We start from the raw sequence: 14,620 nt of genomic DNA, 5'->3' as shown, positions 1-14,620 counted from the left end.
TTACTGCATTTTGTAGTGATCTGCTGGGTCTTTTCCTAGCCTTGGTCCATTCATTAAGAACACGTAACGCTATAGCTGTCGACAATATATTAGTTAAAAACTGCGTCAAAAATATATATATGAGAATATCCTTCCACGTGTGAATTATTAACTGCGACATTGTCCCCACTGAAATAAGTGCAGGGCAATAAGAGGACCGACAGCTGGGGCCTTATGTCCAAAGGTATTCAACTGCACTGGGCGGCTCCCTCTTCATGGCCGACAAGCCAATGTAGCCACCCACATAACCTTCTCATTCACAATCCTGCAGTATTTAATTCGCTTAATGATTCAAAACACACAGTGTGCAAACTGTGAGAGAATACACTGATCACCAGATATTTGTGAATAAGAACTGGTTACTGTAAATGTACGTTATTAACTAAGTTACCCGACAAGCTAGCAAAGAGCAGCTAATGACATGCCACAGTAATAGTGGTAATAGCAATAAAGCAACATCTCAACGTTACCCTTTCATGGAAAATCACAATATTTGACTGACGTTACATACAGACTTATGCATGTTAACATTAAACCAACCATTTTGTTCGAATGCAACGCAGGTCGACGGGTGTCAACGCAGGCTAACATAATGTAATTTGGTCTGGTGGTTATTGTTAATATTTAGATCGGATATAACAACCCCTCAGACAGAAAGGAGGCAAACTGGAAAGCCTGGCTTCTGTCATTTTACCAACAGTAATAACTCTAAATATCATTCAACAACAGAAATGTTTGCAGCTCGCTAATGTTAGCCGTCGAGCTAGCGAATGGCTGCCGGGGAGAAAATTGAATTAACGTTAACCGAAAAGGAGCGTCAAGGAAAGCACGCTCGACATTATGCAGTTCATCTATTAAAAAACGGCCAACTCAATGAAAATATTAACATGTTTCACACCTCGGTCTGTTGTCCAAAGAGCTCACAAAGTGGAGGTTGCCCAGGCGGATCGACGGCGACGGATGAGAGGCTGCTCTCGATGATGGCTGTTTTTTTTTTTAACAAAATGTGACGTCATTTTCTGCAGCTGTACGAAAAGAACCGATAAATACCGAACATACCCGAAACTCTGAGAATAACAATCGCGAAAGTGCTGCTACATTTAGTTCTAAGAAGTCAAAAAGACAAATCAAAAAGACTTCTATCTGACTGCAGTCATTGTAGCTGACGGTTAGTCAAGCATAATACACTGAGTGTCGGGTAATGCTGGGCTAGTTTTTTTATTTTAATCCATTATTTTGAGACACTGTGCTCCCCTCCCTGCAGACTAGCTTTTACTGTTGATACATGCACTGTAGTGTTACGTGTAATCTGATTTGTCATGGCTATTAACATTAAACTACAAAGACTGTGTTCAACTGTGCATGTCAGCCCTCACACAAAACTTAAGTGCTGTCTGTGAGAATTCCTTCAGCTGACTCTCTATCAGCTGACTCCCACAAGGATTTATCAGACAAGTGATCATCTGTTCATGAGCTCTTACATATTGGTTTATATATTGCTTTGCGTGTTATTCCATTTTTGCCCTCTCCTACTGTAACTAAAAATGATTTTTTCTAATCATACCGCTATATTGTTAGAATGCAGGCTCTAAATGATGAAATGAGTAGGAAAATTGATTAAGTCATAAGTCATCAGGCCTATTGTGTGGTTCAGTTTTACTTTGTGTATGTCAGCAAGTCTTCTTCAGCTGAAGACGACAGAGAAACAATGTTTTGATGCGGGTGTTCACAGACAGTAATCTGCTATGGGACAAAATGACAGCAGGTATGATCATTTAAGTGGGATTTTCTGATTGACAGCTAATTAAGATGGCAAACTATGACTACAACCAGTCACTAATTGTATGTCAGTGAACCACGACTGAAGTGTTATGTCAGTTTGTATCCTCTTTGTAACACTGTAGGACATGTACAAAATAAAAGTTGAGAAAACGACACAGGCAATATCAAACTCCAGTCAAGTTTGACTTCAGGTGAAAAACATTTTATTGTTGCATATAAGTTATCCAAAGCGGATGTCAATTATTCAGTTATTGAATACACTCTATAAAAGACTTATGAACAAAAACACAAGCAACAACTATTGATCATGTAGTTTGTGAAACTGTACATCCAATCATTAGTATTTTCAACACGCACTGTCTTGAACCAGCCAAAGGACAGTGATGGCACCAATGTTTTCAGCTGCACACAATCAAAGAGTACATTTACATACAAGTCCATTATGTGTCAGGGATGGTTTGCAACAGAGGTTTAGAAAACTCCCATGACTGAGCTGACGGTAAAGATAAAATATATTGTGTGAATAAAGAAAATGTGCAATTTAGATTTTTTTGCATGAAAAAATACAAACTGACTGTACCAGTTTCTTTAGGTCACATTCTATCTAGAAATCCACAAAACACCATCAAAACCAACCACAGCTTTTGTAAAGACTGGAAATATAATTAGTGTTAATGTCAGGTCTTCTGATAAAATCATAGGGGAAAAAAAATAGAATTACAGTCTCACGTTCGCCATTTATTCAAGCAACAGTTTACATCCATGTCTGTCTAGACTCATAATGTATGTAATGAAGACTCTGAATTAATTTAATAGGGTATTAAATGTATTCTTTGGTGGAATGGAAGTTATTGACGAGTATTATTAAGTGAATCATTTTGAGTGAGAATGACAATCACCTGAAGCTTAATATCAGCAAAACTCATGAGCTTGTAGTGGACTGCCAGAGGAACAGGAGGTCCGCCATGATGGTTGTCAACCAGGAAGATGAAGTGAAGAGGGTGGACTCATACAAGTGCCTGGACTGGACTAATGATACTGAAGCCTTCGACAGTGAGGCACAGAACAGGCTGACATAAGACAATGAGTGGCTGTCGCTAGTGTAGAGACTTTCAAGACCAAACTCTGCTTTCTCTTTGAATCTCGGCAGCCGTTGTTCATTGAGTAAACACTGTAAGGCTCCAGTTGTTGTATTCAGCGACATTAGCACCCAACTGCTGTGACTGATCAAATCTGGTCTACATAGCAAGACGATTTCAAACGCTGAAATGGCATGGTATGGTTAGGAATGGAAAAAGCAGCAGGTTACAGACACTTTCCGCAGTTTGTATGAACCGTCTAACCATGAGCATGTTGTAAGGGTAAACAATATTTGTTTGCCTTTTGTAAGTTGTTAATTACCTTTACTGAAGCTCTGAAGCTGTCATCTCCCCTAAAATCAAAATTGATGTTAGTTTTAGTTAGTCTTATAAGGTGTTTGAAATCCATTTAACGGATCAAAGATCTTGGTGGAATAATCTTGGGTAATGTTAAAGAAGTTGGAGGTGACCATCGGTATAATCTCCAAGATCTCAAACAAATGCCTTGTCGCATTAATTTAAAGCCACTTTATCACATTTTAACTGTGATTATAGAATTTTTTGAACTATTCTGTTTTTTTGACGTTATCCTCAGCCATTCTGAATATTTTCAAAACATCGATATTGACACATTTGATCAAAAATATCATATTTGATTTTGTCGCCCAGTCTTGTATTCAATAAGTGCTCTGGAGGAGATTACAAAATACTGTGATATGTATACATGTTGTGTATCGTGATAACGCCCAAAGATATTGTGATACTATTTTGAGGCCATATTGCTTAGCCCTGGTCAAATCCATGGGAGTAATTGAAAGGCAACTAAGGGACTTCAAAATAATTACATTTTACATTTCTTAGGATTGAGTTTTTTTAAATCCAGTAATATAATTCATTGTCTATTAATTAAGTTCTAAATAAATATTTACAGAAAAAATTTAAAAGCACCAATAGCAGCAAATAGATACTGCAGCTCTTCTCCCAACTGGTTCAAATCCAAGCAAATAAGAAAGATTAACATCCTCACAGCCTCTAGCTCTTGTTAGCCAATCAAAAAGTAACAGGCTCTACCCACAGTACTGTTTTGGAATATGTGCATACATACATGTAGAGTATAATACCCCTCTGACAGTCAGATAGGTGAAGGGCCATGCAGTGAGCTGCCGAGGGCCACGTCTCCAAACACATTAGCATAGGAGGCTTTGAGGAACTGGACGTAGTTCTGCAGGCTTCGGTTGGTGCTATCTGACTGATCCAGGCGATCTTTGATGTCCTGCAGTCGGCTCTGGTACCGCCGCTCCACCTGAGCATCGTAAATATAATACGTTAAAGACCTACCGACAGATGATACACACAGTTTTTGAGTAAACCACGGTGAGAGGCCTTTACCTCCTCTTTGCTGCGTCGCATTTGGTTGATTTCTGAGGTAGTCCTGCTAAGTTGGGTCTCTAGGTCCAGTATCTTAGACTGGGTAGAGTGTTCTTTGGTGGCAGCACGTTCTCTGGTCTTTGACATCTGAAGATAAATATAAGATATTGGACTTAATGAATGTGTAACAGCAGGGGAAATGTAGTACAACACAATAAATCCCTACACACGCCTAACAACATGCTATTAAATACATTAGACATAACTCTACACACCCAAGCTGCAGAAGCCCTGGGGTGTACTCTCAGGTTTAACTTGTGTTTTTGATGTGCAACATTGTGTTTTGTGCCAAAGAAACGCCTAACAACATGCTATTAAATACATTAGACATAACTCTACACACCCAAATACAGAAGCCCTGGGGTGTATTCTCAGGTTTAACTTGTGTTTTTTGATGTGCAACATTGTGTTTTGTGCCAAAGAACCCCTGCGTCTGAACCTGTTTTTATGTCAATACTGAGTTCTTATTCAACTAAATGTGTAGGCTACCTAAGCCTCTCCTATGCAATGCTACTGATGACCTACTGTTGCATTCTTTTTTTACCAAACACTTTGTATCACCAGTGTTTAACTACTGTTTTCAGTTCCAGACCTGTTGGCGAGCATCATCCAGAGCATCCTCGAGCTTTCGGCTCAGCAGGGAACATTCCCTTGTTTTTTCATCCAGGTGGAGCTGATTGTTGTGGATGGTGTTGTCTCGTTTGGCAATGACGGTCAGCAGGTCGCTGTTTTGACTGCCAGCCTCCTCCAGCTTTCTGCAAGACGACACAAAAAAGCAAACAACGAATGGTTACAATAATGACTATCAACACGCATTTGATAATTATGCGGTATATGGAGTGTGCTTGTTTCCTCCAACACTGAAATCTGCAGCTAAATATGATCCTCAGATTCTTGATCATTTGAACTCATCAAACTAAGTTCTAGTTTAGTTTACAGGATGAGTTTATGGGAGTATGACAGATGTACTGAATAGTCTGGACCAGAGGTTTTCAAACTAGTTGCAGGGGCTTTACAGAAGCGGAGACACGCATCAAAGGAAGGGAGGGAAAGGGGAAGGTAGATGTCGGTTTTCAAAAAACAACAGTTACGGTCGAGTGGGCACACAACAACACAGTTAGCAGATGGTGCTGAGGCTGTGGCAGTGACAGAGATCTCATGGAAGTAATTAAGGTACACTTAAACAATCAGTGCCACAGCTTGCTTCAAATATCCATATCTCCATCTCAGAGTCATTTCTCAGTCAAATCTGAACACGCAGACATGATGCTTATACAGTACATATTGTTGTATCAGGTGAGACACTTTCATATCATTGGATCTAATGTCCATCCTGAATAAACATCTATAAATCCACTTAGAAATCCTTTTAAAAAGATGCTAGATTTCACTCCAGAACTTGTCTAACAATCAACAGGGTTTTGTTTCTTCATTATCAAATAATTTCCCAGTCTGGGATCATTAAAGTAATTCTATTCTATTCTATTCTTATCAAATCAATCCAGTGATAACTGTCTGTACATCCATTACTAGATTGCAACAGGAACTGATAACATCTAATTTAATTAATTCAAATGTGTCAATCTGCCAAAATGTAAAAATATATAGGCTCAAAAAAAGGGCTCAAGTTGTAGGCAAAAAATACAGTAACTCACTGACTAAATGGTAACATTATACCTGCTGTTTACATCCCAAAACACCCACAAACTATGGGAACTTAGAGGATGATTGTCCTGCAAACAGAATGGTGGACACATTTTGTCTGAGGGGGGCAAAGAGTGTCCAAGCCAGTGTAGAAAAGAAGAAGGGGTGAGTGACCTTTCTAAACTCTCCACTCGCTGCTGAAGCTGTCTGTTCTCCTCCAGTAGCACCTTGTTCTTCTGTCTTAGAAGTTCCATTTGGCTGCCCTGGGTCTCCACCTAACACAACATAAGACAAGTCTAAATTAGGATCAGATCTGGGATCAGATTTGATCAGGTAAGAGCTATTAGTAAAACTAACTAATGTGTGTGATGTGAAATTCAATTGAAATAAGTTTAACTGCAAACATTATCCTCAATTCATTCAATTTATTTGAGATTAATAGTTACCTTTGTCACATACCAATGTGGTTTTTAGTGCTAATGCAGTTCAAGGCCATTTCCCAGTTTTTGAAGAAACAGTTTGAAGCTATTTTTCTGTCTGTCAATGGCATTATCTGTTTGTACAGAGAGCTAACTTTCCACTGAGCTTTGTAGCAAATGTACATTTTTCAGCTAAACTGATTAAGTATTAAACATTACAAAGTAAAATGCAGTATAGAGGCGAGTGTTGGCTTTGTGTTTTCTCAAAATCAATGTGATCATATCTGATTTTGTTTTTTAAAAAGCACTTTAACTTTTGAACATTCTTCTGTGATGCTAACTGCAGCCTCTACGCCTAGGACTGTTGTTGACCTTCATGCGGAGATCAGTCAAGGTTGTGCTCAGCTCCATGCTGCGTCTCTCCTGGCTGCGCTCCCTGTCCTGAGCCTCCTGCAGCTGGAGTTCAGAGCGTCGCAATGCTTCAGGCAGAGGTTCCAGCTCCGTCAGTCGACCCAGCAGCTCTCTGCGCACCTCCTCAATCTCCTGCTCCAGCTCCCCCCGCACCACCTGGACCTGCTTCTCTGCCTGAGCTAGTCTAGCACAGTACTCATCTGCCTCGGCCCGCGTTTTTCCAACCTGCGGAGCATCGGTTAAAGAACAGAAGACGGGGATCAGACTCCTCATGAACAATAACAGTGTTCATGGACTGGATCTTCACTTCACGTACCTGAATCTTATAGCTGTCCAGCAGGCTTTCATATTGCTTGATGGAAGCTTTGACCTGCTGGAGCTCTGACTGAGACAAGGCCAGCTTTTCCTCCACCGCAGATGCTGTAGCCTGACAAGAACACACAGTTTCGGGTGATGTGTCATCACTTATCAAATTAAAAGGGCAATTCATCCTCCTGATCTAATATCAGTTGTGTAAGTCTATTAGAATGAAAAACAGGGATAGGAAGGACATTATCCAAGACACAAAAGGATCACAGATGAAGGAGACAGGGCTAGGTCAGGTTAACATTCAGCAGCTGTGTTTGACTGTAAAGTGAGGTGCAGCTGTCTGTGGGCTGTTTCACCTTGAGGGACTGGTTCTCCAGTTTAGCAGCGGTGCTCTCTGCGGTGAGTCCATGCAGGTGATCCAGCAGGGCTTCTTTCTCCACTCTGCCTTTATCCTCTGAGGTACTCAGCTGCTCTGTCAGCTCTGCTATACGGCTACATTATACCACACAACATGCAGCTGTCACATTTTTAGTTACATGACCAAAACGGTGAAGTTTTGAACCCAAATCAGTGGTAATATTTTACTAGTCGATAAATTCTGAGAATGGAAAAAAAAAAAAACACGTGGCCAACGGATGAAAAACACTCATTTGACTAGAATTATAATGCATTAAAAAGAATGAACTAACATTCAAACAAAAGAAATAAAACTTTGTCTGGCATCATGAATAGCTTAGCTAAAAGGGGGACCGTGTGGCTTCGGAAGAAATTCAAACTGAGAATGTCAATATTTGTGTAATAATGAGGTAATAACACAAACTCAGAAATAAGTATTTTTTGTGAATAACAGGATAAACAAGCTGTTGGTATTTGTAAGAAAAACACCTTGGGATGGCGGTCGACGTGTTTTCTCAACTAGAGTCTAACCTTTGACTAGTTCGGAATGAGACTCAAAAACGATCTTTTCTTACCCTTAATTTGGTAAGGCATAAACATTTTTTTTTTCAAATGAGTAATCAATTGATGATGATAAATCTGTCTCTTCTGATTACAATTTCACCCCCAAAATTAAATGGTGCACCTTTAAGCAAGACCTTTTCTAACAATCTACATTCATGTCAAACTACACTGAAAGAGACATTTTCGTTGACTTAATCTTATTTTATGACATGAGATCAATGTAGGTGTCACATTTAATGCAAAGTGTTCTATCATGTAGAGTCAATTTGTATGAATAAAATGTTCTTGCGTGAAGCCTCATGACTCGTTACCACACCTCATAAAAGCAGGGGGAGGCGGATAGATGACAGATGCAAGCTACATGCCCTAATTCCATACTATACACTAACACTGAACACAGAAGAACACTTTTGGAGCGGGTGACAGTCTATCTGTGACTTTGCAGGACTACTGAAAACGTCACATAAATCTAATCGAAAAGTTTTTCTGAAGCTTTATTGGCTTATCTGATGATCACCAGAGCTGTCCCTCCCCTGCACGACACTTTGCTTTTCATCTCTGGTTCCACAGTGCTGGATTATCATAACAGCAGATGGTTATACTCATCTATAGCTGAAGCCATAACAGAGCTGCAGTTACCTGTTCAACCGCGATATTTCAAACTCTAGTTTACTCTTGTCTTTAACTTCTTTGGCATGGCGACTCTGCCAGCTCTCAGCTGCTGACAGCGCATCAGCCACTTGCTTCTCCTGTAAAAAAGAAAGGAAAAAAAACAAACTCTAGCTTTTCTTCACAGTAAAATGTTTTCACTTGACTAAGTTACATTATTTAATTCTAAAAAGTGTCTGTGTGTATGTGTGTGAGGGGCGTAAGCAAACAAAAAGAACAGATCACGACCCTCTCCCTTTGAAACATCTTCCTGTGTCACAGGCAGACTGGGTCCAGACATCCCTTATGTTGGGGAGAAAACTTATTGTGACAGAATGGAAAGCGACCTCCCTGCCGTCAGTCAGGATATGGTTTTCTCAGCTTGGCATAGTGGCCGCACATGAGCGCCTTTCCTTTAGGTTGGCTAATCAGGTAGATAAATTCACTGCAAAGTGGGGGAATTACATCTCCTTTATCAAAGGTCCTCAATATAACTAGGTAACAACAGACCAGCTCAAATATTTAAGAGATTTTGAATTATGATACATGCTGCTTAACTGTCTGCACGTCTGCCAAAGTATTGTTATATATGTGCAAATGCGTATGAATGTCTGTCTTTTTTTGTCATTTTTAATTTAAATTTCAATTACCTATTATTATTTGCATTGTTAATTTTTTTTCTTACCCAGTCTGTGTCTGCAGAGTTAGATTTGTTTTTTTTTGTTTTATTGTGTATGGTGTTTTTCCTTTTTATTGTTCATGTCTTGTGACTAGCTTTGGGTTGATGACTGTCTGGTGTGTTGTTTTGTCTTTGTTCTAAAACAATAAAAAATGCTGATCACAAAAAAAAAAAAGAACAGATCACTATTGATCAAGATTTGGCCTGCTGTCTAATAATGATAATAATAATCTAGTGAGGATGATAAAGGTGATATTATTTACAGCGTTTATTAAGCCACAACCTTCACTGTAGCAAGTAGAAAGCATTAGTGCACAAAATCCCATCTTTTCAATTCAATTTGGGATCTTGGGGCTTCTGGTGACTTGATTTACGCCGGACAAGCTGAATGTGTTTGTTTTAGGTTTTTTCTGTTTTAAAACATGCCCCCGTCTACTTCAGCTGTTGAGGAGAATGCTGCGACTCTGTTTTGCAGTCAAGCTCCAGAAATATTTTGTGGACTACAAAACTTCACCTGACTTTCCATGAGCATCTGGTGACATGATGACTGGATCAACATTTTCGGGTGAACAGTTTCTTTAACAGCGATTATAGAAATGTGACATGCCTGTGTCTAGGGTGACTCTGACTAATAAGTCTAGACTGTAGAGATTGATGTGACACAGGCCTACCACATCCAGCAGCTGAACACTCAGATGGCCTGCAGTGCCCTCGCTGCGTTCAGCCCGCTGTTTCTGGGCTCGTGTGGCTCGTTTTAGAGCGTCTCTGTCTGCGCTGGCCTGCTGCTTCAGCCTCACCAGCTGCTCTGTCAGATGCCCCACCTCTGCTTTCTGTTGGTTGGCTGCTCGCTCCAGGTTCTGAACCAGCGGGAGGGAACAAAACAACGGATTACAGCTGGAATCATTATCTGTACTTCCCATTTGTACAGCAAAATATCAGACGACAGTCAACGGCATAGGCTGAGACAGACAGATTGTGACCACAACAAACCTTTATCTGCACGGTAAGCCGGTTGGTCTCAGCTTCTTTGCTGCGGAGCTGTCCTTGTAAATGAGCTCTTGTTGACTCCAGGCTTTTAGACAAGTCAGCTGAGCTCTTGGCATTATCCTGCAGTCCAGCAGAATATACATTATGGACAAATACATGTCCTGTTTTGTGTCTCAGTAAGACACGTCTTTGCTCTGGTCCCTGACAGAGCTGTATTCACTGTAAAAAGCATCAAAGTTCACCACAGTACCTTTTCAGTGTCCAAAAGTATGGTGAGCTGATGAACCTCTCTGTCTTTCTCTTGAAGTTTCACTACAAGATGCTGTAAAAGGAAAGCTTTGTTCATAGAGCACATTTCATACACAGGGGAAAACTCAAGACATGATACATGGGAAAATATATTACAGGTATTGAGCCTGCTGACTGAATGTAAAAATACAAACATTTAGGCTAATTCAATTGAAATGCGGCAGATTTAGTAGTCTACTAAACTCACAGCATTTTCTGCCTCCGTCTCCGCCAGTCTCTTGAGTAATGCATCCTTCTGCTCTGACAGTAGGATCGACTCCATCTGCTCAAAAAGTCAAGAGTTGAGATCACTACATCATCATTGTTGGAGATCTGTCTGGAGGTCAGTCCCAGGAGATGACTGCTGCCTTAGTAAATCAGCAGCTGAATACACTTTCAATCACATGTTTGTAACCGGCCATTCACCTCTCTGCGAGCCTCTCCTCTTTGCTTTCTTTGAGAGAAGTTTCCTTCTCTCGTCTTATCTGATGGGCTGCTATGCCAGATAATATACTGGGATAGTTATCTAGGAAATGATTTCTTCTAATGGCATTATGACATTCGAATATGGGAGGGAAACATGTGCAGTATGTCGACAATGTACCAGTTAGCATCTCACTTCCAAAAGACCCGTGTTCCTCACGCTCCCGGCTCTCCATCTGACTCTCTGGTGTATTAAGGGACAGTGTTTTGAAGCTGCGTCACACACAGTACCTGGGATCCGTGCTGCTCTCTGAGAAGGTGCCGCAGCGTTCTGTTGGTGGCTTCAAATGTCTCCAGTTTCTGTAGCAACAGCTCCTTCTGGCGAGCCAACCCTGAAGACTCGGAGCCAGACAGCCTCTTCACCGGCAAACAGACAGACAGAGAGTGACAAAGATGTACAAAGTTGTGGGGAATAATTCTGTTAAATCGTTGAATTCTATCCTATAACATCAACGTTTATTTTGCACTTTTACGACATGTAAATGTGCTAATCTGTGCTCATCACATTTTTGGTTTTGATGTCCTTGGATATAACAGCAGCCTGTTGCTTTCTAGAGCATATTGAACCTGACACAGATATAATGAGGCCAAATACAGAGTTAAAACTCACACTGCCACCAACAGCACATAGTTTGGAGACAGATTCCCGCAAGGCAGAGACTTGCTTGGCAGCAGCCGACCCGTCTTCCTCGGCCTCCATCAGCTTCCTGAGCAGAGCATCTTTGTCTTGTTGCACACTGTCCCCGTCTAATCTGCAAGGACAAGACAGAAATAAGTGCATTAGTACACAAAAATTGCCTTCCTACCAATATCCCTATAGGTACACATATATGTTTGATCTGAAACACATCTGGGATGTAGTTGTTGTTACTGAGATTCTATAGCGATAATATCTGAAATGCAGTGAACTAATTAGATCAGTTTATCGAAGAGGATACAGTCAAATCAGACATAAAGATAAAAGCATTAAAAAGGACCAATTAAATCAGATGTTCTTGTTCCGATGGTTTGCCTCCATTTGAAATTTGGTACATGCAGGATTCACATCACATGTGAAAAGTCATTTCAAAATGTATTAATAATGCTGTCATGGGTCTGAGTCTAAGTACTTAGCAAGTGTTTCAGAGAAATGCATGCGTCTGAGAGTAGACAACAAGATTATCAGGATGTATATTTTCATATATATAGAAAAATGTTTTTTTTTTAAATATATTTCTGACAAAAATAAAATCATTTTGTGATTGTCTTTGTGTGCTCAACAACAATCAATGATTCTAGAAGAAGATCTGAGTGTACTCCCAGTCAGCCCCCTCTCATACGAAGCACTTTAAATGTGTTCAGTATAATATTTGCCTGCTGTAGTCGCTCTCCTCCAGCATCTTCTCCATGGATTGCCGTAACCGGGTGTTCTCCCGCTCAGTCTGCTGCAGCTCCTTGGTCACCTCCGCCAGCTCCTCCTCCTGCTCAGCAATCACCCGATGGGAGACAGTCAGCTGCTCCGACTGACGCTCCAGCTGCTGCTCCTTCTTCCGCAGCTCCACCTGCATGCAAACATAGATGTGGACACACACACACACCAAACAATATCTTACCAGGTCTCTGTGGTCATACAAACTCTGTGAGGGTGTAATTTAATGGATTTCAGCCTAACGGGGAATATATTAGAGGACATGTGTGATGCAGACCTGCTCAGATCAACTGACCTCATTCTTCAGAGTGCTAACTTCAGTCAGTAAGCTGTCAATTGTCTTCTCATACTGGCTGATTCGTCCGTGGAGCCCTTCCTCTTCTTCTGACGTCAGGTCAGCCAGTCGCAGTGCAGACGGGGAATGTTCTGGTTCTGGTTCAGGGAGCGGTGGTGTGATCTCGAGGCGGTGTGTTGGACCCTTAGTTAAAATGACACTTTTCAAAACTTCTTCACCTGGGAAAGGCTTTTCCCCATGCTGACACAAAAACAATCTTTTAAAATGAGGATGGAATTAAGGTGTCATTTTACCTCCCACTTGTAGGAAGCATCCCGTGTGGAGGCCTTTCCAGGTGGTATCCATGGCACTCGTGTTTTAACCTTGGCTGTAGGACGAAGGCTTCCTCTGTTGACTTTGGTCTCCCCCTTCAAAACACAGAGTGAGTGCAACAGCATGTCAGTGACATCTGTCAGGCCTGTCCATGCATAACAACTGCACTGGATGACATGAGTCACAAGGTATCCGAACTCAAAAATCTTCAAAAGGTGTTCATTTACAAGCGAAGAATAACTGCAAACATAAAAACAAATCACATCATGTATTTTTTGAATAAAAAAACCCTTTAACCTGAGGAGTCCTGGCAGGACTCATTCTTTGGCTCTTCACATGCACATGGACCGGTGTGGTGTCATTGACATGCACATGAATTGGAGGCGAACTTGACCTAGTTCTCATTGCTTTCCTCTGTGAAACAATAGGTGGTTAGTACAGTTCACATCAAGATTTACCATAGAAAGTGTTAGTGTTAACTTGAGGACATGAGCTCTGAAGGACAACGGGCAGTAGGGTGTAAGGTGTATGTGGGAGCTCAAGAAAAAGAAATTCACAAACAGTGTCAAAAGGATGAGACAATTCTGTAGTAAAACGTATTAACATAAATTACTGGGGGTGTATTGAGGAGATTATTAACTTGCTATTATGTCAAACTGTTTTGGAACTTTGACAGTAATGTTATCTTTTTCATCTTATTGGAATCATATGTCAATGTAAAGTACATATTAATCAAAAAATATGTATTTTGAAAAAAAATAAACGAGCCGATCCATTCCCACTATCACTAAACTGAATTACATTTCTAAACTGTACACAAAGGATCGAAAATATTTACTCCGGCTTAATGTTTTTCGATAATGATGGTCGCTATGTTGGTCTTGATACGATATAATCAAAAGGTTAAGTAGCTTAGCAAGAGGTAAACTTTAGCCTGACATTAGCCATAGCTTTAGTCGCTAATCCTGATAGCATCCTTTCTTCCTCAAAAAGGTACTAACAAAGTCTCCTCCTTACCATATGAGAAGCTAAAATATCAGGAACTGAAAAAGTATTGAATTTACAGAGCAGTGGTTCCTTTAAAGATGGGAATATTAAAATGAATAAAATAAGTCAGTTATCATAACAAATCTGCTGGAGTGTGTACATCCATGGAGTGGAAGCTTGGATAAACTTCAACAGGTAGTGACGCTAACATCTCTCTGGTTGGTCAATTTAAAGCACGTGATATCTTTCTCCAACAGTGATTGGACGAGAGTCGACATCTTAACGTTTCTTAGCAACACCCTTAACTCAACAAACTGTGGTAGTGTCAAAGATACGCAGTGTGTCGAGATCAATCCTCCCTTTTGCATGTACGTCGTTATGGAGGAAAATACACTGAACGGGAACTCGTTCACCGGTATCCAAAACTGTCCATGTAAAATTGTTTTAATCGATCTAATATTA

General features: G+C 40.5%; 2 protein-coding genes across 7 annotated transcripts in view; both read right to left on the bottom strand.

The window, feature by feature from the left end:
• sptan1 (spectrin alpha, non-erythrocytic 1) overlaps positions 1-1,080 on the bottom strand; it is a 33,056-nt gene extending 31,976 nt beyond the window's left edge. For all 6 annotated transcript variants that reach the window (XM_030436722.1, XM_030436725.1, XM_030436724.1 and 3 more), the window contains exon 1: positions 938-1,080. The gene's annotated coding sequence lies outside the window, so the exon portion shown is untranslated. The remainder of the gene's footprint in view (positions 1-937) is intronic.
• Positions 1,081-2,002: 922 nt separating this feature from the next.
• odf2a (outer dense fiber of sperm tails 2a) lies at positions 2,003-14,355 on the bottom strand. Its single transcript, XM_030435234.1, has 19 exons — positions 14,189-14,355; positions 13,469-13,585; positions 13,153-13,266; positions 12,860-13,042; positions 12,510-12,697; positions 11,767-11,908; positions 11,388-11,513; positions 10,882-10,956; positions 10,636-10,707; positions 10,389-10,505; positions 10,070-10,255; positions 8,711-8,820; positions 7,468-7,603; positions 7,119-7,229; positions 6,764-7,027; positions 6,147-6,247; positions 4,921-5,083; positions 4,290-4,415; positions 2,003-4,203 (listed from the first exon to the last, which is right to left on the bottom strand). Exons 1-19 carry the CDS (start codon positions 14,189-14,191, stop codon positions 4,033-4,035), a joined length of 2,505 nt encoding a protein of 834 aa, XP_030291094.1. The 5' UTR covers positions 14,192-14,355; the 3' UTR covers positions 2,003-4,032.
• Between the last annotated feature and the right edge of the window lie 265 nt (positions 14,356-14,620).

The sequence above is a fragment of the Sparus aurata genome, chromosome 12 (genome assembly GCF_900880675.1).
Source record: "Sparus aurata chromosome 12, fSpaAur1.1, whole genome shotgun sequence".
NCBI lineage: Eukaryota > Metazoa > Chordata > Actinopteri > Spariformes > Sparidae > Sparus > Sparus aurata.
The sequence above is the reverse complement of the archived record's forward strand: the minus strand, read 5'-3'. Positions and strand labels throughout refer to the sequence as shown.

What these genes read in the sequence shown, in the direction of transcription:
- odf2a (XM_030435234.1), bottom strand. An exon ending in AGACGGAGGCAGAAAATGCT is followed by an intron (nt 10,708 to 10,881) that starts GTGAGTTTAGTA and finishes TTCCTTTTACAG; the next exon opens with CATCTTGTAGTGAAACTTCA. An exon ending in GAAATATCGCGGTTGAACAG is followed by an intron (nt 7,604 to 8,710) that starts GTAACTGCAGCT and finishes GGTATAATGTAG; the next exon opens with CCGTATAGCAGAGCTGACAG.